We start from the raw sequence: 23556 nt of genomic DNA on the forward strand, positions 1-23556 counted from the left end.
ACATATACAGAGAGCATGGCATGAAAAATAATGACTAAGTCTGGAGGCAAGGTTAGGTACGGTAATGTGCTGACATTAATGGAATAAAGCTGGTTGAACATTGGATGTCCTGTGCCTTTAGTTTTTTCCTAAAGCTTGGAGAAGAGGCTAGAATTTACAGGTGTTTCTCAAAGTTATGTTGATTGTCAAACTTATCTACATACCTGGGGAGCTTTAAAAAACTATTGATCCCTAGACTCTGTGCCCAGAAATTTTGCTGTAATTGGTCAAGGGTGAAGTCAGAGTATTGGGATTTTGAAAAACTACATATATGATTCCAACATGTGTGGTCAAGATTGAGAACCCCTGCTCTGTAAGATGTGTCATGGCAAAAAAAAAAAAAAAAAAAAAAAAAAAAAAAATTAAACTCTCTGTCTTGGAGATTTACAAAGCAAATTTCCATTTTAAAGATTCTGAATGGTTCTGAGTAATGAAGTAACCTGTTTAGCTCTGTAAAACCCAGAATTTTCTTTTTTCTTTTTGTTTTTTTGAGATGGAGGTTTCACTTTGTTGCCCAGGGTGGGCTCGAACTCTTGAGCTCAAATCCTGTGTAGTTGAGATTACAGGCATGTACCGCTACATCTGGCCCAGAATTTTACAAAGTACTGATTTTCTTCCTTCTGCCCCATACTTTCCTTTAATATCCAGCAGAACTCCTGTTCTGAAACACTCTGAGGCATATTTCCTGATCCACACCTGTGTGGAACAAAAAACATCTCTTGGGATTAGAATAGTACGCTAGCATTTTGTGGAACCTTTTTTTTTTTTTTTTTTTTTTTTGGTGCTGTTTCCTGAGAGTCTTGGAAATAGATGGCTTGTCAAATAATGGTATTTTATTTAATGTGAACAGGAATATGCACGTTTTCTTGCAGTTGTGAAGCCAGACAATCTTCTCTAACAGAGGATTCACACACCTCCCACTGGCAATCCTTTAATGACATCTGTCATTAAAATGGATGCATAGTGTTTGTGTTGAGGGAGGTGTTTGTTGTGTTTTGGGGGATGACCCTTAGTGATATCCCAGTCGCTGAGCTCTGTGGCTGAGTCTTAATGGGAAATCTCAAAGGTAATTATTTTAGATCTTCTGGGCATGCCAGAACTTGTAGGTCTTGAAACAAAGGCTCAAAAGGGTCAATCACTGTAGATCTTTAAACAAAGGCTCAAAAAGGTCAACCACTTAGGACTTGGCATCAGGCTGCCTCCTTTTTCATAAACATGTGCTGGCAGATGTTAGATGTAATCATAAAATATATTCCCTTACATAAAACATTGAACCAAATTTTTATTAGCTTAAATATGATATTGTGATTTTTGTCGAAGTTTGTTTAGCAATTAACTGTACTTCAAAGGGAAAGTTCTCTTTACCTCTTTCCTGCTTTCCTCTTGAGTATCCAAACTATGGAAACAATATTTCATCCTGTTTTAAGATGTTCCTTTCACTCTCAGCTTTTCCTTGCTGTTTCTCAGTCTTGATCTTTGGGGTCATTTCTGCCCCATGGATCTTTAATAAACTTTTGCTTTTGGTGCTTGGTATGCTGGAAGCTAATTCGCATTAGTTTTGACTAGTGAGGATGCGCCAATTTCCTGAGTGTTGAAAATCGATGGCTTTTCCAGTCCAAACTGTTGGATCCATTCTTAACAGCTGGGGCATATTTAGAATAAGTCGTACCCCCGTGAAAAAGACTCTTTGTCAGAGTTTTCTTGTTAAAGTGCTAAGTGAGCACTGCTATACAGGATCTGAGAAGAGAAACAAGTGTCGATGTCTCCATGACCCATTAAGTACTCACATGGAGGTTGAGTTATATTTATTCTGTTTTTTATCTGCTGGAACAAGAAGGTGCTTCAGTGATTTGTGTTGCGAAAATTCGCTCAGACTACTTTTTTTTTTTTTTTATTCCTACCTTTAGGGTTCCAGATCAGTTTTACCAAACTTAATGAAGTACGGTTGGTGCCAAAGATTTTGTACTCTTTATGGTGTATTTCCAGTAGCCTTAGTTGATAAAGATGGTTTTGAATAAGATTGCAGTCACTTACCTTAATGAACATAGTAATAGTTATTATTTTGTTGAATATTATGAAAAGCTCTTAAATACCTGGATTAAAACCAATTTGCCATTATTTTTATTTTTAAAGAAAAATTATTGACTGTAGGGGTGGCTCATTCCTGTAATCCCAGTGCTTTAGGAGGGTGAAGCAAGAGGATCGCTTGAACCCCTGAGTTAGAGACCAGTCTGAGTAACATAGTAAGACCTGGTCTCTACAGAAAAATACAAATAAAAATTAGTCGGGGGTAGTGGCACCCCTCTGTAGTCCTAGCTGCTTGGGAGGTTTAGGTGGGAGGATTGCTTGAGCCCGGCAATTTGAGGCTGCAGTGAGTTATGATTGTGCCGCTGTGACAGAATGAGCCCCTGTCTCTGAAATTTAAAAAAAAAAAAAAAAAAGAATAGAAAAATTAGTGGTTAAATGGGTGCCAGTCAGATGTTGATAAAATGCCCAGAGTACAGGTCTTGGTCTATTTTTCTGGTGTTATTGCTAGTGCTAGACAGATTTTATTCTGCTGATTTCAGGTGATCCTTTAAGCCATGACTTAGAATTGAATTTTCACATATCTCTGTTTCTTTAGATGAGCAAAATGATTCATGTGTAGCCTTATGTTAAATCTGAAAAGCTGAGATTCTGTTTTTTTTTTTTTTTTGGTACAGGTCACTTTCAACTTTGGACCCTGCCTCCTGAGGCATGTGGTTTTGCTCTTTCATGAATGGGAGATGGTTTTGTCCTCCCTACTAATTCTCAGCACAGTTTCGTCTTGTAGGTCTCAGTGTTATAAGCTCTTTCTTTTACTGTAGCTGGTGCATATATGTCGTAGGTTTGTTCAGAGGGTGGAAACTAGGATGTACTTTGGACAGTTGTATAAAGTATTTTGGGTATTGTCTGGTTCTGAAGTACACGTACAATATAGTCTGCAGCTGAACTGTCCAGTATGTTAGCTAGTAGCTACATGTGTTATTGAGCACTTGAAATCAGTCTAGTCCAAATTGAGATAGTTTGTAAATTTAAAATACATATTGGATTTCAAAGATGTAGTATAAAAGGTGAGGTGTGGTGACTCACAACTGTGGTCCCAGGCCGAGGCCGGGAGTTTGAGATTAGCCTGGACAACATAGTGAAACCCTCTCTCTCAAAATAAAAATATTTAATATAAAAGAAATATGTAAGATATCATTTATAATTATGTTGATTAATGCTGAAATGAGAATATTCTAGATATATTGGATGAACAAAACACACTACTGAAATTTACTTTTTTCTTGTAACTTTATTTTAATATGGTTGTAAAAAAATTAAAATTATACATGTGGCTCTCTTTTGAGGATGGCATTCTATTTCCATTGGACAGTGATGATCTAGAGTGTTTTTGCTACTGTACATAGCTCATAATTAAAAATTGTTTTATATACTTTCTACTTTATTTATTTGTTTTTAGAAATAGGGTCTCACTCTGTTAGCCAGGCTGGAGTACAGTGGCCAGATCATAGCTCACTTCATTCAGCCTTGAACGGAATTCAAACAAGTCTCCCGCCTTAGCCTTCTGAGTAGCTTGCCACCACTCCTGTCTAATTAAATTTTTTTTTTTTTTTTTTTTTTTTTTTTTTTTGTAGAGAAGGGGTCTTCCTCTATTGTCCAGGCTAGTCTCAAACTACTGGGCTCAAGCAATTCTCCTGCCTTGGCCTCCCAAAGGGATCACAGGTGTGAACCATCATGCCTGGCCACATTTTTGCTTTAAAAGGTCAATAGTTCTTAGCCACCAGAGGTGTTTAGGCATAAGTTGAATGAACTCTTGGTAATGATCATTTATTTATTCCTGTATTAATTCATTCAGCAACATCTATAACATACTAATTTTCCCAACACTGTACTATACTCTGGGCCAACAGACATAAAAGACATGTTTCCTGTCCTTAAGAAGCTCATCATCCTGTGGAGGTTGTGAGGATAGGATTCAGTTCGGTGCTTATAAGGGTGCTTAGATGACCTTCATGATCCTTTCCAACCCATTGCTCTGCAATTTTTGCATACCTCCTCACTACTTGTTACCCGGAGAATTTAGAGAATCATGGACTTAAGATAATTGTAGATCATAGTCATTTCCAAAATTTCTTAGTCCCTTTTCTATCATCTCTTTTTGTATTTTTTAATGTAGTCTCCACATTGTAGACGCTGTGCTTCTGTTCTCCATTCTTTCTTCTTTGAGTAACTTCATTATTCATAATAAGAAATGCTTTCTTATTTTGTGTAAATATGTTCTTTCATCTCTGGTTTCATCTCTCATTATTAATATTTATAAGGTTGCTTCATTCTGAGTGATTTCTTAGATTCTCAGGTTACAAGCAGTGGTATGTTGGTAAACTGGCTCTATAAATAAAAAGTATCTGCTGATTTCCATGATACAAATACTTTTACTACTCCTGATTTGGGCTCTCAAAATTTCTGAATATTTAACAGTTGACTCTTGAGAGCCTGTATAAGACAGTGCTGAGGCACCAATGAAACAAGCTCTTTCTTTTAACATTTAATTGTGGATGTTGATTCTAGTTTTCTTAAACTTAATTTTTTTCTTGCTGTTTTTCTGCAAAATAAACACTAAACACAAAATAAACAACAAGTCCCAATTGCTCCTTCTATTTAAATATTCATTCATCCATTTAGTTTTTCATTCGAGAACTATTTATTGACTGCACATTCCTCCTATGGTTATAGTTGTGGATTTTTATAATCACTGTATAATAGCTGTATGGTTAAGTCGACTAGTATGCCAGAAGTCACATTTAGAAAGAATTGTGGCCGGGCGCAGTGGTTTGAAGGTTGAGGAGGGTAACCTAAGGTGAGGGTGAGTGGGAAGAACATGTGACTTGCAGATGCACAGGTTCTGTGGGAAGGGCCCAGTGGCTACCTGGGGAGCTCAGGGAGGATGGGGCCAGATACCCCCAGGCCTTGTGGCCACAGTGAAGATTTGAACTTTCGCTTGAGAGCAATGGGAAGTCAGTGAGGGGTTATAGCTGAAGAGCGACCAGATCAGATTTGCCTTTTAAAAATATCACTCTGGCTTCAGTTAAGAAAACCGTTAGAAAATCTAAGAGTGGGTGTAGGAAGGCAGTGGCAATGGAATTGGCAAGTGAAATGCATTCAAGAGATATTTAAGAAGCAAAACCAATGGTGCGTAGTGAGGGATAGGATAAGAGGAAAGAGAAAGGTGGAACTTCTGGGCTGTAGCTTGAGTGACTGTGGGAGCTTTTACCCAGACAGGGGGTGCTGCAAGACCGGATTATCGTTGCAGTTGTTTTTTTTAGGGGGTGGGAGCAGATTCAAGAGATTCTTCTAACATAGTGAGTTTGAGATGTCTTTAAGACACCCGAATGGAAATGCCATGTAGGTGGTTGGCTGTGCTGTTTTTGAAGCGTTAAGAGGAGTTTGTGCTAGAGAGATGAATTTGAGGGTCATTGGTAGATAGATGGTAATTTATGCAGCTATCTAGGGCAATGATTCTCAAAATATGTGTCTTTCTAGCAGCAGCCTCAGCTCCACCTGGAAACTTGTTAGAAATGCAAATTCTCAGGCCCTGCCTTTGGTCTATTGAATTGGAAACTTGAGGTGGGGCCCAGCAGCCTGTATTTGTGGAACTGTCCAGGTGATGCTAATGCACACTAAAGTTTTAGAGGCCCTGGTCTAGAGAGAGTATGGAGTGAGAAAAATTTTGGTCTGGAGTTGAACCTTGAGGAGGTTTGACTTCTAAAGACTGGGAAGTGAAGGTTGGATGACTTTGCAAAGGAGGTTGGAAGTAGTGTTTAGAGGGTAGAAGGAAAATCCAGGAACCAAGACAAGAGAGCAAAGTAGGGAGTTACTTGTTGCTGACATATTAGGTAAGATGATGCATGCACAATGTTCTCTGGGTTGAAAATAAGTAAATCCAGACAGACAGAAAATAAATTAGTGGATCGCCAGAGGCTGGAGGAAGGAGAATGAGGAGTGACTGCAAATGAGTACAGAGTTTCTCTTTGGGGTGGTAAAAATATTTTGGAATTACTGGTGATGGTTGTACAACATTATGAATATATCAAACCCCACTGAATTGTACACTTTAAAAAGGAAGATGAGGCTGGGCGTGGTGGCTCATGCCTGTAATCCCAGTACTTTGGGAGGCCTAGGTGGGCGGATCACCTGAGGTCAGGAGTTCAAGACCAGCCTGGCCAACATGGTCTAACCCCGTCTCTACTAAAAATACAAAAATCAGCCGGGCATGGTGGCAGGCACCTATAATGCCAGCTACTCAGGAGGAGGCAATTGCTTGAACCCAGGAGGTGGAGGTTGCAGTGAGCCAGGATTGCGCCAGTGCACTCCAACCTGGGCTACAAGAGTGAGACTTCGTCTCAAAAAAAAAAAGGAAAATGAGTAATTCTTTAGAGAAATCTTGTTTTAAAGAGGAATCCAAACTGGATGGAAGCTGAAGGAAGATGTGGAGCTTGGAAAGTTTTGGATGACTTGTTATTTTTAAAGCTAGTAAGGATCTGAAAATGTTTAAATTGTGTTGGAAAGGATCCAGAAGAGAGATAAAGAGATGATCGATGGTGTTGAATAGTGGTATAACCTCAGAGTAGGAGGGGACTTTTGGGGCCAGTAGTCTGCTGTTTTCCTAACTCCTGACCTCCATTTCATGCTATAATGCAGGTGAAAACAATTCCTCAGAAGGGATCTTCCAGTTCCAAGTTTGAACGTCATGTGGGGCAGGTATCTTTCTGCCTCCTAGGGCCTACCATTGTATTTTGTGATGGTCCTGACTATATTGGTGAGTTGAGGAAAATCAACAGGGAAAATTGACTTACAAAATGGGAGGCAATGTTTCCTCTTAAATGGACTTTCAATCTTATTTTAGTCATTTCCTTTATCCTCACTTTCAGGAGAACGCAGTGCTGCCAATTCCTAAGCCTTTTGAGACTTCCCTGGTATTAATTGTGTTGTTTATCAGTTTTTTGTTTGTTTGTTCTTTTTTTTTTTTTTTGGAGATGGAGTCTCGTTCTGTTGCCCAGGCTGGAGTGTAGTGGCACAATCTTGGCTCACTGCAACCTCTGCCTCACAGGTTCAAGCGATTCTCCTGCCTCAGCTTCCTGAGTAGCTGGGATTACAGGCGCCCGCCACCATGCCTGACTAATTTTTATGTTTTTAGTAGAGATAGGGTTTCACTGTGTTGGACCAGGCTGGTCTCAAACTCCTAACCTCAGGTGATCCACCTGCTTTGGCCTCCCAAAGTGCTGGGATTACAGGCATGAGCCACTGTGCCCAACTGGTTCTCAGTTTTTTCATTATCAGTTTTCTTGGTCTTCTAACTTATTTACCACTCATCCACATGATTTCTAGCTTTCAAGATTTTATTATTTTGTCTCTTCTCTTATTCTCCTCATCTTTGTTGGTTTCCATTTAAAAAACAAAAGCCTTTAAAAATTCACCTTTTGGTCAAGTGCAGTGGCTCACGCCTATAATCCTAGCACTTTCGGAGGCAGAGGTGGGTGTATCACTTGAGCTCAGGAGTTCAAGACCAGTCTGGGCAACATAGTGAAACCCTGGCTCTACAAAAAAATACAAAAATTAGCTGGGCGGGGTGGCCTGTGCCTGTAGTCCCAGCTACTTCAGGGGCTGAGGCTGGAGGATCAATTGAGCCCAGGAGGTGGAAGCTGCAGTGAGCCAAGATCGTACCACTGCATTCCAGCCTGGGTGAGAGTAAGACCCCGTCTCAAAGAAAAAAAAAGAATACCCTTTTAGTGAGGTTTGGTAGATGCATGGATTCAATCTTCCATCTTTACCTTCTCTTGCTTTTTTCCCCCAGAGAATATATAACATGTTTTTGTGTCCCTTCACTGTTATAGTATTCTCCTGTGACTATGTATGAGCCACATGCCACTAATAAGCCATTTCTTTCTTGTCCAGTCTTTGGGGCAGATTTTGGGAACCTGTTGGCACTACGTGGCTGTCATGAGGATTAAATGTGCTAATGCATCTAAATTACCTGACACAGTAGGTGCTCAAAAAAGGCATGCCATCTCCTTTTCTCAATCTGGAGGATATGACTAAATTCTATTGCATTCATTATTAGATTTCAGTTTGTAAACTTGTGTGCCTTTCCAGCCTGCGGTGACTGACTTGCCTAGTTCTGTGAGATGGCATGTTAACTCTCCTTCCCAGCTTTGGAGGCCTGCAGATTTGACCACCAGGTCACCAGAGTTCTGCTTTTTGTCACTGGTAACAATTGTGGCTGTGATGGGGTAGGAGGTATCATGAAAGCCTCACCATACTTTGCAGACATTCACAAAGAACAGGCCTGGAACTTTTTTCTGGTAACTTACATTAGTGACATTGTTTAGCTGAGTCTAGGGGTGGGAAGATAATACTTGAAAGAATAAGGGGTACCTCTACTTCTCATAATTTTTTTTACTCTTTTTAAATATAAAGAAAATTTTACCCCCTTTTAAAAAACGTAAAGCAGTAGTTTTTAATCTAGGGTCTGTGGTGAGAATTCAGGGAGTCAGTGAACTTAGATGAGAAAAAAATTATATCTTTATTTTTACTGACCTTACCTTATCAATTATAAGGTTACATGCAATTATATATGTTGTAAATAAACTGTAGTAGCATTAGCAATATAAGTGACAATTTAATATCACATTACAGTTATTATTTCTTAAAATATTATTTATGCTCATTCCTTTCTAAAATTATAGTAGCAGTTATCAGACTTGCCACTAGATCTTGTTATATAACATATTAATTTAAAAAGTACCTTTTGGGGTATTGTAAATTTGTATTTTAATATATTTAAAATACATATTTAAACTTTATTTAAATGTAATTGAAATAGTTTTCTGTTAATCCTAGATTATGCATTAAAAACATTATTCTGAGAAAATGGGTTTGCAGGCTTCCTCAGGTTGCTGAGCGTCCATGGCACAGAGATTCTGAACCCCAAAGACAAGTGACTATAAAGGAATTTATGATTGTTTATATAAGCTAATATTTTTCTTAGATCTCTAGTCACTCTTTTCTCTGGTATAGCCCATTAAATTTTGCTTTCTAACATATAGTTTTCATTTTTATAAGATATTTGAAAAGGGGGCTATTTTATTTTTCGCTGACATGTGAGTTCAGATGATATTTAAAAACAAAAGAACAAAGAACCCTCCTTCTGAAATGAGACCTAAATATTTGGAATAATTGAAGTTTCAGGACTTAAGCATTCTGTTACGTTGCTTTGCTAACTTCCTAGTTTTATGTTAGGCTTTCGGGATGCTGAAACTCAGGGATGATGAAGTTACATTTTACTTCATGGCTTAGCAGCAATAGGTTCAAGTGACCTTGGATGGTTGTAAAAGTTGGTTTTATGTTAATTATACCTTAAAGCCCTTGAAGGTCTATTCTGCCTTTGGAATGTCTTCTGGCCCCTTCCTGATGGCTGCCATGTGTGCCTTTGACTTTGTCTGGAGAGATGTCTGCCTGCTCTGTTTCTTGGGTCAGCAGTGGAGGCTGGGCAGAGAGCCTGGAGCCTTGAGGTCAAGTTTCCTACCTCGGACACCTTGGAACACTGTAGTGTTAAAGCTCTGGTGCCAGTTCTTGCTTAACTGACCTGAACTTGATACTTTAGTTTTATGTTGCCTAAAGCAGGTCTGCTAAATTGCTCTAAAAACTTAAATAAAGTATGAAGCACTCAATTTTCACCGGAGTAGGTTCCCACTCCTTTTGAAGGAGTACTTCATGGTGCATTAGAAGCTCTCATGGATCCCAGCGACTCGGAGGAGATTTTTTGGAAGCCCGAGTACATTTTCCTGTTTTCTTTCTTTTCTTTTCTTATTTGTAGGGGAGGGATGGCATTTAATCCAAACACCTGCTAGGTTCCGTTGACCTACATACATTGTCTCTCCTATCTTTTTATGCTTGTTTTTATCATGTTCCTCACAGGAGGTTCTTCCTCTGCCAGAATACCTCTTGCAATGATGAATGTTTTACTTAATCAAACAGTCCAATTCACTGTTAATAATAATAATAATAATAACAGGCATCATATTTATGAAATGCTTCCTATGTACCAGCCACTATATGAAGGACTTTACATATTTTAAAAAACATAATCTGACAACAGTCCTATGAGTGCTAGCTAATATCATTAACTTCATTTCACAGATGAGGAGACTGAGATTCAGCCTAGAGGTAAAATAACTTGCTTAAGTTCCTGTGCAGGACCTGGCCAAATTGGAAGTGGAACCAAGGCAGTCAGACTCAGGAATGCAGGCTCTTAAATCAGCCTCTTGGATTAAAGCAATTTCAGAAGTGCTTCAGTTAAGTGTAGTAGTTAACTAGTATGATCTACTGTATTATATAAGTTTACCATGTTGGTAGCTCTGAAGCCAAACAAGCACATCTCCAGCTGACTTTGGTGTTATATTTTATTATTTGAATGTTCTAAATGCAAGTTTTTAATGTTGAGTTTATTTATGTTTATAGGGATGCTTCCTTTGGAAATTGCACTTACAATCTCACCATTCTCGACTGTTTGCAGGGAATCAGAAAGGTAATAACAATTTTCCTTGCTGTATTTGATACAGTAGTTTAAAAAAATATGAGAAAGGAATAATCTCAACATCCTTATTTGTTATTGGAGGGAAGAAAGGGGAACCAGTAAGTAGAAGGCTTTTCACTTCCTGAAGGATGATTGATTTGTAAAATACAAACACCAGGAAAAGCTGGGAGGAGGGAGTGGAAGGGGCCTTTTTTTGTCATTTAAACTGTTTGTGTTCCAGGGCAGATTTACGGCCACTGTCAGCTGCAGTGCCTGTGACATTGCTTTGTCACATGCTTAGCTTCATTGTCAGGCTTGATCTTAGTGTGGGAGAGTCAGGACGTTATTTAAGCCACTGTTCTCCTATGCTGCTTGGTCCCACCACAGACCCACTAAAACAGAAACTCCGGGGGTGGAGCCCTGCGGTCTGTATTTGACGAATCTCTCCAGGTGATTTGATGCACTCCAAAGTTTGAGAACCAAGTCAGAGTTATTTAATTATTTCTGTGTATAATGGAGAAGTTAAACTAGAAGATTTCTGAGAGCTCTCGGAACATGTTTTAGAAACATTAATTCACAATCTGAGAAGTTATACAAGCTATCCTGTAAATTCTAATGAGGGCTCAAAGTACATAATTCCATCTCAAACGTATAACCATGATTTATTATCAGTCAGAAATGTACATATTGCATAACCTGTTGATCATAGGACATGCATAATAATGTTACATGGACTATAAGTATATTATCAGTAGCAATTCTAGTTCATTTCTCAGATGTAATATAAAACTGATTTTGCTGTGTTTTGAGTTGAGAAAATTGGTGTGATAAATGTGCTACCCATTTTATACATGGTTGTTTCTGTTTCATTTAAAATGAATTTAAACCCCATCAAACTTTAAAATAGTTTTCAAATATTTTTCTTTCCACTTAAACAACTACAGAGATACTCTAGCTCACTCTTGCATCAATATTGCCAAAATGCACTTACAGTAATACCAGTTAAGAACTTCTATGGAGACATTACCCAACATAAAACCATTGATTATAGCATTTGGAAAATATGCCTGAGGGAAAAAATAATTTATTTATCATCACTATTATTATTTTGTACCATCTGGTACAGGCTATTTGTTTTATAATACTTAAAAAATTTAGAAAGAGTTCAGACTGGAATATCGCTACCTGTAATTATGGTAATAACTACCATAACTCAGTATAGAAAGTTGTGCTATCCCTCCTGTTGTAGAGGAAAGGTATGTAAACTTGTTTCGTCAAATGTTGGGGTTAACTCAAAGATAGATGGCATTTTGGAGGATCTGATAGATTGTGCAGCATGTCTTTAAGCACCTGAGACATTTCCTGTACGTTTGTTCTCTTACATAAGGCACCATGTTCTGGGCTATTTTTGCGTGGCAATGAGTAGTACCCTTCTAAGAACCTATACAGAGTATGGTGACATTTTTGCCTTTTTAGGGAGCACATTTCTCTGATTTTGATGTATTGGCATTGTCATAAGTATAGTTTATATTCCATGTTATGTGAACTACTATACATGGATATAAGCAAACACTTTGAAAATACAGAGAAAACTTCAGAGTGTATATTTTTCTCACATTTATGTCGGGAAAGGTGCATATGGATGAACTCTTTTTTTTTTTTTTTTTTTTAAGAATGGACTAATTTAAATAATTTGTTCTGCTTATTCTGTGGGGGTTGTTTAAACCAGTGTTATCAGAATTTTGCATTTATAAGAATCACCTGGGAAGCTGTGCTGACAAGGTGATCCTGGGCCCCAACCAAAGAGAATCTGATTTAATAGTTCTGGGGTGGAGCCCAGGAGTCGGCTTCTTTAATATGAATTACGCTAAGTGTTTCTGATGCAGATGGTGCATGTTCTGTGTTTTGAAAAAACACTGATAGATTTATTGGAGCTTGGCTTGCTAGTTTCTTTTTCTATTTTTAATGACTTGATCATGTAACTTTTAAATGTACCTGTGGTTTTGTGTTCTGTTGTAATCCGTATAGCTTCATGATTTATAAAATAAAAGACTCTCTGTTCTCTTTAAAATATTAGATCTGAGCTAGCTGGATAGTTTTTAAAAGTTCTAAGTCATTAGTTACAAAAAGGAGTATGAAGTTTTTCTTTGTGATAAAAATACCAAGTTTTTTTTTTTTTTAAATTGTAAGAGCAGTCAAGTATAATCCTACTTTGTCAGAAACTATCATCATGAAACAGATTCTCCCAAGGTAGAGTTTTAGGAACAAATAAGGGCCTATTAAGTAGAAATATTAAGAGTTTTATGGGTTGGAAGAAAAAAAAAGGTAAAAAATGCAGGGTTTTTGGGGGGCTAAATATCTCATATGATAAAAAGAAAACAGAAACTCATAAGAATAATTGATTTTTCTTCTCCTAACAAAGAAGTTAATCACTATGATATATTCTGTTATAGTTACGTCTAGTTCCCAACAATTTCTAAATATGAATTTGTTTTGTTTCATTTTTTATACATATAATTTTACATATAAAACTGATGTAAATTAGAAATCAAGGCATCTTTTGTGGGGCTTTTTTTCATGTTATTCTAAGTGTTTTTTTGGTTCCACTTCTAAGACAGTCTTAATGCAGTATAACCAGTGTTATAAAAAGATTTCTAGATATGCATTAAAAATCAAAGGTTTAAGCGATCTGTTCAGATTAGTGAGGATCATTTCTGCAAGTAGGAGTTCCAGAAATGATGAGTAGAGTTTATCAATTTAGCGTGGAAAAACTAATTCAAATTCTGCTTTTAGGGATTACAACATGGATTTTTTGACTTTGAGACGTTTGATGTGGATGAATATGAACATTACGAGGTTTGTACATTTAAATTTTTTTTACAAAACATAATTTCATGTTGATTAATTTTTTTTCCCCGTCACACTCATGTATTGCAAATTGATTGGGTGCTAAATAAAAGCATTCTGGAGTTTTCCATAGTGGTCAGTTTTGTCCTTTCAGCCTTGGTTATTTCCTTTGAATCAGGAGTCATCAAAATTTTATTTTGGGAAAACAACATGTCTATATATATTCTGTCATCAAATATTTATTGACAATCCCTTTGCACCTTAAATTTATAAGAAAAATCTAAGTAGGGTAGTAAAATTATGTTACTTTTATTTTAGAAATCAGATTTTATTTAAAATAAAACAATTTGTACCATTTATTTATTTATTTTTGAGGCAGCGTCTAGCTCTTTTCTCCAGACTGGAATGCAGTGGCACAATCTTGGATCACTGCAACCTCTGCCTCCCCAGGCTCAAACCGTCCTCCTACCTCAGCCTTCCAAGTAACTAGAATTATAGGTGTATGCCACCATGCCTGGCTAATTTTTTTTTTTAAAAGCAGGATTTCACCATGTTGCCTGGGCTGATCTTGAACTCCTGAGCTCAAGTGATCCTCCTGCCTTGGCCTCCCAAAGTGCTGGGATTACACGCATGAGCAACCATGCCCAGCCGCCTTATAATATTTTTGATTGTATAAATTTTATTTTGAAATATGGCTGAATTTACTTAGTTCTAAAAGTTGACTGAATGTTTTTTCCCCATGGCATCATTACAAAACTTTTGATTAATGTCTTGACCGCTCAAAATGTAGGCAAAGGCTATCTCCAAGCTGGGTTGTGCTATAAGGAGATATTGAAGAAGAGTAGGATAAGGAGTCTAGAGGTCGTTAACTTTTTCTGAAAGATGAGAAGCCTGTACAATGTGAGTAGTTCAACATTCTTGGAACGTGAATTCATCTGTTGGGTTTCCCCAGAGGAGTAATACAATTTATCTCTATCCTTAGTACGATAAGGACAGCCCTCACATTTGGGGCCCTAGTCTAGAATATGGCTATTTGGATATTCTGTTTCCATGTTAAATGCAACATATCTGAAAATAAACTGATCATCTTTTACCCAAACATGGTCCTCTGCTTTGTGTGTGTTACCGCATTACCATCCTACTGAGCACCCAGGCTCAAGGCTAGAAACATTGCTTTGTTTTCCTCCCTAACCTAGTGAGTATTTGGATCACTTCTACTGGTGCCACAGGATGTATTAATTATATCTGTCTTTCCTCTCTGTTCTCACTTCCTTCCCTCTGACTCAGGTCTCACGTCTTTTCCTGTGGACCTTTCATTTTAATAGTTCTCTAACTGAGCTCGGCCCTTCTCCTCCCAGGCTGCCTTACACACACCTGAGTGATCCTAAAATAGGGTTCTCATCTTGCTTGTCTTGTTCTTGGCTGCAAACTGGCTGTTTCTCCCATTGCCCTGCTGAAATGAGGATAAACTCTCCTGTCCTGGCATTCTTAGCTGTGATGAGCTCCAGCCTACCCTCCTAGCCGCATCTCCTGTTTCTTCACTGTACGTACTCTGTGTTCCAGCTCCTCTGAACTGCTTAGTTACTGTTTCTTGAATATCCCTGTTGCCTGGTTGAGCTTGCTTTTTCCCAGATCCCCATCCCTTGAACCTCCTCCTCCATTTCGTTTGTGTTAAAATCCTGCACAGATTAGATCTCGGCTCTGGAGTACTCCTGCCCCACCCCCGGCCAATTTCATGTGTTACAATTTGTACTTTCCATTTTTCTTACATCATGGCTATTTGCGTACAAGCCTTATTTTCCTTATTAGGTTGCAAATTCCCTATGGATGGAATTATGACCAAATAGAAAAACAGATACTTTGTTCTTGGATAGAAAGATTTAACATCATAAAGCTGCTACTTTTCCCAAAATTAATACATTTAATGCAATTTATGAAAAAAACCCAAAGAGAGTTTTTAAAAATACCATAAAAGCATTTTTAGTAGTGACAAAAAAAACCATTCCCCTCTAAAATCCCAAAATTAGAAACAAAGGGAATATATACTTATAAGAAAGAAGGTCAGACAACTTGTAGTACATCTGAATCATTGAATGTTATGCAGTCATTTTAAAAAATGAATTGAGCTATACCAGTTACCTTGGAATGATTTCTATAATGTTTGTTGAAAAGAAAGGATATGGAAGAGTGCTTTAATAAAATCCATCTTTGTAATAAAACAAATGATAGTAAGACGCTCCCTAGCCCACACATGTAGGTATCTACATTATATGACCAGAGGTGACTTACTTTGAAACTAACGAAGCTTAAATTTTAGAGAGCCTCAACCCCCAACTTGTATGGGCACCTTTTACAGTCCTATACCCAATTTTGTGTCAATAATTTTTTATTCTAAGATGGACCCTCAAATTAGGTAAGTTTCAGAGCCCCCCAAAACCTGGATCTCTGCCCCATGTATATGAGCATGAAGAATGCAAATGGCCCATTGTATTAATTATTAAATATACAGCCAAACACTAAAGCCAATTAAAGCAGAGACGGAGGTGGGAGGGAGTTGGAAGGGGTGAGAGAGAAGAAGGAGCAATTCAAGGAGAAAACTAGTGGATTTTTTATTTATTCCTTCCTTCGTTTTTCTCTAACTTTAATGGTGATGCTGAGGGTTAGTTGAAAAAAATCTTGAAAAACCTTAAGCAGACAGTACAATTTTATTCTTGCAAACCAACCAGCCAAACAAACAAAAATCTGACAAGAAGGTAGTCATGCTTTCACCTTGACAACAACCATTTAGGTGATGGGAGGGGAGCAGTCAGTTTTGGTGAACATTTGGAAAATGTTGTCAAACAATTTCTTTTTTTGAGAGTGATTTATCTATTCTTTTATAAAGCCTGTAAAATAGAAAACCACTATTGTGATTGGCAGGTGGTAGGTATTTCTTAAATTTTAATTTCTTGATTTCTTAAATGTTTGCTGAAGGAATAAATGAATAAAGGAACTCTTTTCTGACAATCTGTGGGCCCAGTCATTTCCTGTCAGATTTCTCTTGCTGTTTGCCCTGTTCTAGTGAGTATGATATTTGGTGAACTTGTGGAATAGCTAAATTCATACATTTTATTAGTTCCAGTAAAGTCAGTATTCCAATGAAGGCAGTGTAGTTTTCAAAGCAAAATTTTATTGTTGACAGCAGTTGGTGAGACTGTGAACCTTAGATGATTAGGGGATGTTCAAGATGCAACTTTTCAAAGACACTTCTTTACTAAAGTATGTTTAGTAAATGATATGGCTCAAAAAAAACAAAACAAAAAAAACCAAAAACACCCAACAACAACAAAAGGCCTAAACCAGTAAGACTGTATCTCTATGTGAGATTAAAGGGGAATCTTACAGAAAGAGTGCTAGTTATAAATGCTTCTAGTGATGAGGTCAACAGAATTTGGGAAACACTTATGTAAAGTCTACAGATAAACCTCTGCCTATCCTGCAAAACGTTATATCCATCTTCCTCCTGCAATTCCAGGGTCTAAAGCAGTGCTGTCCAATAGAAATATGAAAGTGAAATAAATAATACATTTTACTTGTTGTAAATATGTTGTTTACATATTTACTAATATACCTAAAATAGCATTTAACATGTAAGCACTATAAAAATTATTAATGATGTATGTATTTTACATTTTTTTTGAATTAAGCCTTGGAAGCCCAGTGTGTAGTTTATTTCTTTTATTTATTATCTTTTTTTGAGACAGGGTCTCGCTGTGTCACCTAGGCTGGAGTGCAGTGGTGCAACCTAGGCTTACTGTAGCCTTGACCCCCTGGGCTCAAGCCATCCTCCCACCTCAGCCTCCAGAGTAGCTGGGACCACAGGTGTATGCCACGTTGTCCCGCTAATTTTTGTATTTTTTGTAGAGATGGGGTTTCTCCATGTTGCCCAGGCTGGTCTTAAACTCCTGGGCTCAAGCAGTCCGCCCATCTTGTCTTTCCAAAGTCCTGGGATTACAAGTGTGAGCCACTACGCCTGGCCTCCAGTGTGTAGTTTATACTATAGCATATCTTAATTTAGACTAGCTATATTTCAAGTGCATAGTAGCCACATGTAGCTAGAGTGTGGATTCTGCAAGGACAGGCTAGCCAATGTACTGTCGTAGTCCATCAGTATGACGTGAAGCCTAGGTTATATCTCCTTGCTTCATGTGATCTGTTGTTCACATGAGAGTTAATTTCAAAGCCCTGTTCTATTTAGAAAGCTCGAGGTGAGATACCTCAAGCTCTTGCTTTATTTTCGTGTGACTTAAAAATGGCCCATTGTATTAAGTGTTGATAAACAACACCAGGTGTTGGCTTCCATCTTGCAAAAGTATCTTCCAAAATGTGGTCTTTCCAGGTGCTTTACCAAGCTGTTGTCCTTACATTTGCCCCAATCAGATGAAATTTGGGCAGGTATGCTGGGAAAGTCCAGAAAAGTAACTGTGAGACGATGGTCTAAAACCTTCCTCTAAGAATCAGTGTCAAAACATTTATGCTTCTCCAACAGCTTCTTAAGGTATTCTCAAAGAATACATACTTTGAGAACCTTGAGAACTTTTACTCCTTTGAAATCTAGCCATTTCAAATCTAGTTCAGAAAAATAAAAGTTGACCTTTTATCCTAGGGAAAAATAATGAAGATGATAGAGCTTGAACATTCAATTAAATTATGTAGCTGTATGTATGTGAGGAACTATGCTCTTCAATAGTAAAGTTTAATGGTTAATGCTAGTATAGTCTAATACTCTGCTTGTAAGACCTGGAAGTGGCACCCATATGCAGAGTCTACCTTCAGTCAGCTTTCTTCTATTTTTTTGGGGGGTAGCTGTCCTTACCAAACAAGATGTTGCCCAAACACCAATGATCGTTCAAGATGCTACTGGTAAGCAGTTGTTATTTATCAGAGAGAATTTGAAGTTGTGTCTTTAGTTTGTTATTTTGCTTGTCCCAAAGGGCTTTCCACTGTTTACCAGAAAGCTTGCCATGTTTGATGATGGAAGTGTGATGCGGTAGCAGTGTCCTTAGTTGGGTTTGGGAGAAGAAATGCAGAGAAATGGTGCTTCAGTGGCAACATTGGAGGTTCCTCATCACTGTGGCTTACATTTATTACCCCATTCAAAATTCAGCCCATGCAATTTCGAGGAGTCTCCTTAAATATCTATTTGGGGATTAGGTGAAACTAAAAGTTCAAAAACGACTTCAAAACTGAGAAAGTACTTTGACTTTTTTCTTTGAGCTATTTTCTAGCTGCCATTATCTGCCCCCTGCCATAAGTCATTCCTTTTTTGGGTGTGAAAAACAAAATTATGAGAATATTTTCCAGAATATCAAACTATTGTGGCCTTGATCCTGTACTTTTAAATGTGAAAAATCCAGGCCACTTCTTTACCATTGTCTTGACAGAAGTTAGAGCCACACTTGGCCTGCAGGCCTGATGACAGAGGCACTGGTTACTGCCTTTACAACAGTCACCGCACAGGGCTTCCTTTTGTTTTTTCATCATGGCACATGGAGAAAATGATAATATTTGCTCAACACCCTGTGATTATAGCTCATAGCTGTTGGCAACTGGCCTGGGGACTCTGGCTGCTCCAGTCTGCCCAGGCAACTCCATTCTGGTCACACTGGTTAGGAAGCTTTGTTTTACAGAAATAATGGTGTGTAGATGAACATTTGTTATTTGAGAGTCAAGTAGCCACACCATGCTCCTTGTGGCCGCATTCTTATAGCTTTTCAGTTCATTTGTTGAACAGATATTAAATGCCTCCTGTTTGCTCCATATATTTGCTAGGCCCAATGTTTCTTTTTCTTTTTCGTTTTTTAGGAGGCTACCAGTAATATCATCTCTCCATGTGTAGGGTTAAAGCCTTTACTCTTGTCACCTGGTATCATAGAATCCATGTATTCTTGTGCCTCATTCTGCAGAAGTTACCATATTTGAGTCTTGCCCCAAGCCCCCATTTTTATGCTTATCAATTTAGTTGTGATACAAAATTTCTCACTGATCAACGACAGGCTGAAATGTGGACTATTTTGTTCCCGAGACATTCAAGCAATTCAGTTTATCATTATTGCTATCTTCACCTGAAGGGTGCTCTTTTGGGGAAAGACCATTTCTATTCTAGAAAGTGATTTCACATTATTTTAGCCACATTACAACGTAGCCCGTCTGGGAACTGTTTGTGAAAAAGCATGGGTTCATTCTGGATGCCTGGGATTGGGTCTTTCTTGGATCTTAGGCCTCTTCGATCAAGACCTCACATTACTATCAGGGTGTAGATTTTAAAAATTAAGTCTGATTATATCATTCCCCTGTTTTATCATTTCCCCTTCATGGGCTCCACACTGACTAAAGGTGTGGAGGAAATGCAAACTCCTTACTATAGCACAGAAGGCCCTTCTTGACATGGGCTTGTCCTTCTTCTCCACCCTTGTCCTTTTCCACTCCCTTCCCATACCCAAATCCACGCAGCTAACCAGGTGGCGGCTTCTGAGCTTTTGCACATGCTCTTGCTCCCTCCTCCTGCCCGTCAACTCTTCTTTCTGGTCCACTGTATTTACACGGCTGATTGTTAAGTCCTTCTCAACCCCGTGGAAGCTCTTCTCATGTAGCCTTGTGTGGTACTCTGTTTACACATCTGTGTCTTTCCTGTATCTGTGGGTAATTTTGGGCAGGAACTGTGTCTTATTATTCTTTGTTTGAATGAGTAACCTAGTAGCACAGTACACTCATAGTGGGCAGTCATTATTTGTGGAATGAAAGAACTAATGAATAAATTTGTGAATAAATACTAAAAACAGGAGTATAGCACATTTCAAGATATTTTATATGACCTGTTTTCTGTGGAAAGTGCCTAAAACATGTTAATTAAGAATTCATTCTGATTTTGCAGTAATATTCCAAGGGACAAATTTACCATGGTAGATAACTTCTTCAAATGATATTTCTTTTATCAGCAGCCAATCTATGCTGGAAGAGTGACTTTTTTTGTTTCTAAGTCAGTTATTTACAACACAGATTGCTAGATATTTTAATCTAAGACCAGTTCTGTATGCAACATCAATTTAGTTTAATATGTGACTGGGGACTATCTCCAGGTTGACTCTGTCACCCTTCACTGTGTAAGTAAATTTCCAGATTGACTAGGTTGTGTAGAGTCCTAACAATTGCTCTTTAGCACCTACCTTGAGAAACAGTAAAGTTTGTTAGGCCTCCCATCTCTCAACAAGTCACATCGGGTCAACAGCAGGAGTCAATGTTGTTGAACACTGAAGTTATGATGCTTCAAGACTTTGGATTAGAATTTGTACAGCGAACTAAAATGTAATCTGGATGCTGCTTGGTCTGCCTTCTTTACATGTTGGTGGATTATGGAACTGGAAATATGGGACTGCCATAGGACTGGGGTCAAGCAGTCCCCAGAATGCAAGTATGTGGGCATGTCCTCACCACCTGAAGCAGTTATGGAAGTGCGCCTCCCGTTGGCGATTTGAATATTGGAAGAACTATTAGAAGAAGCATTCTCCTGCAGCCATCTGGTAGCGTTCATTACACCACTCTAAATCCTCACGTTTAAGGAAGCAAAATTACTTCCTGGCCACTGCAATTGCAAAAGTGAGGGGACCCAGTGTTTCCGTATCTTACACCCATTGCTGGTTCAAAGATCACGTTGGTTAAGTCTATAAAATGTTTCGAGACTTACCCTGTCCTAAACAATTCCCCATGGCTTTTTTTCTTCCTCTTTCATGATTGTTTGGTATCTTTTCCTTCTTTTATCTCCAACCTTCTTAAGAGAGCAGTCTCGACCCTAACTAATTATGGTCTGGCCTCTACTGAAACTGTTCTTGCTGACACAAGGGTTCGTAAAACCAAGTGGCTATGCTTGTTCTTCTTCCTACTTGGTTTATTCTGTGGTCGCTCTCCAATTCGCATTCCTTCCCTGATTTATAATGTGCTGTCTTTTGGATTTCTTCTCCGTCCATGGCTAGCCATCTTTCTCAGCCTCCCTCTCAAGTCCTTTCTCTTCCTTTGCCCACCCTGATTTGCTGGGGTTCTCTAGGGCCTCATGATTTCTGGTTCTACACACTTTGTATGATTGAGTGCATCCAGTTCCAAGTTTCAACAACCATGTATGTGCTGCTGACTCCAAATCATCTTTGCGTCTTGAGCACTGGAGTGGCATCTGCAAATGTGCACTGGAGTTTTGCACCCTGCTGTTGTTGTACCAGCAGAGGTGTTCACTGATCTGGACTGTTGGAATGGGACCCTACATGTTTTCCAACCTACCGTCTCTCTGGTGCAGCTGATGCTAGCAGAGGTGAAGCAGTCATCCACATGGGACACTCCTTTTTCCCTCCACCGCACCGTCTCCCTCAAAAGCAAGTCTAAATTAATAATCTAGAGTTTGATTATTATTTAAAGCCAGATGGCATGTCAACTTAAACGAAATAATTCAAATATTTACTTTGCTTTAAGCTCATAAAGTGCCCATCCTTACAGCATGTTTGCGTTTATGTGATACAACTATACTGTCAACACTGTTTTGTTGTTTTAGAAGTTAGGGAAATATAAAGAAGGCACTTCTTAAATGGATTTTAAAAAGCCATTGTGGTTCTACCTTATTAAATTTCAAAATAGTCTTTGTGCCACTGTCATTCCTCTTATGTACTTTTAGTATCACACTTACAAAGTGTAATGTGACTTTTTCTTTAATGGATAAAACGGAGATGAGAATAACACCTATCTCGTAGGGTTGCGATGAGAATTAAGTTGTATAGAATACAGTAGTGCTTAACAAAGAGTCAGTGGTATCCACATATTTGCTGCCATTTTTGTTACTGTTATTTGTCATTCCCACTTGCCTTTGGACTCTGTAAAAGCACAGAGAATGCTTTGTATTGTTTCATGTTTGACACTACGTTACAGTCCTAGATATATAATAAAGGCTCAGCAAATGTTTAAATGAATGTTGAATTGCGCTTCAAAACTGTTTCTGCATGTTTTCCTAGAAAACACATCTGTTGATAAAGGGAATCAATCTTGTAATCGTCAACCTCAAAGACCATTTTTTCTATGTTACTGTAGGTTTATTACAGTAGTAAAAAGGTCAAATAGTTTTCAGTGTTTGGACTGAAAAATATATTTGTGACGACTATTTTAGAGTCACAGATGCATTTTGTAGAAATCATAAAAATTGGCCGGGCGCAGTGGCTCATGCCTGTAATCCCAGCACTTTGGGAGGCTGAGGTGGGTGGATCACGAGGTCAGGAGTTCAAGATCAGCCTGGCCAACATGGTGAAACCTGATCTCTACTAAAAATATGAAAAAATTAGTTGGGCTTGGTGGCTTGTACCTGTAATCCCAGCTACTTGGGAGGCTAAAGCAGGAGAATCGCTTGAACCCGTGAGGCAGAGGTTGCAGTGAGCTGAGATTGCACTATTGCACTCCAGCCTGGGTGACAGAGTGAGACTCCATCTCCAAAAAAAAAGAAAAAAGAATTGTAAAAAATTCACGTTTTTTAGTCAAATTATATTTTGAGTGCACCAAGAAAGTGAACTATTCAAAAGAAAGCTGTGAATCTTTTGTAGACTGGAGAATCCTACGGCACAGTGAATAACAACACCTAAATGTATCACTTTGAGGAATTCAGATTTTTTTATTTTGGGTTTTTCTTACAGTGAAGAACATCTGTCTTTTTTTTTGCATAGTATTTGGTAGGTAGTAGGCTTTAGATCAGAAGTGGTGAAATCATACTCTTGCCTCATCGTTGCTTAGATATTTGTTTATAAAATGTGGTAGGGTTGGAAAGTACCTTAAGTTCCTCTCTGATCTAGATTTCTTTGAAGTGTATGTGTGTGTTTAATTAGAAAAACCAATTTGTGTCATATAAAGTATTTTGTTATTGATAAATATTGACATTTGTGTCATTCACTAGGAATAAAGGCACAAATATTAACTTTGGAAGACTACCAAAGTAAGCATATATTATATTAGGTTGGTTAAAAGCTATAACTTTCTTATTAATTTTTTTCTCAGATTTAGGTCTAAGACCT

General features: G+C 38.2%; 1 protein-coding gene across 5 annotated transcripts in view; it reads left to right on the top strand.

The window, feature by feature from the left end:
• Window positions 1-23556, top strand: part of CDC14A (cell division cycle 14A) — a 171842-nt gene that overhangs the window by 80547 nt on the left and 67739 nt on the right. For all 5 annotated transcript variants that reach the window (XM_025365449.1, XM_025365440.1, XM_025365429.1 and 2 more), the window contains exons 6-7: window positions 10582-10648; window positions 13430-13492. In XM_025365449.1, the coding sequence (XP_025221234.1) occupies window positions 10582-10648; window positions 13430-13492 (130 nt within the window). The remainder of the gene's footprint in view (window positions 1-10581; window positions 10649-13429; window positions 13493-23556) is intronic.

Source organism: Theropithecus gelada, chromosome 1 (genome assembly GCF_003255815.1).
Source record: "Theropithecus gelada isolate Dixy chromosome 1, Tgel_1.0, whole genome shotgun sequence".
Taxonomy (NCBI): Eukaryota; Metazoa; Chordata; class Mammalia; order Primates; family Cercopithecidae; genus Theropithecus; species Theropithecus gelada.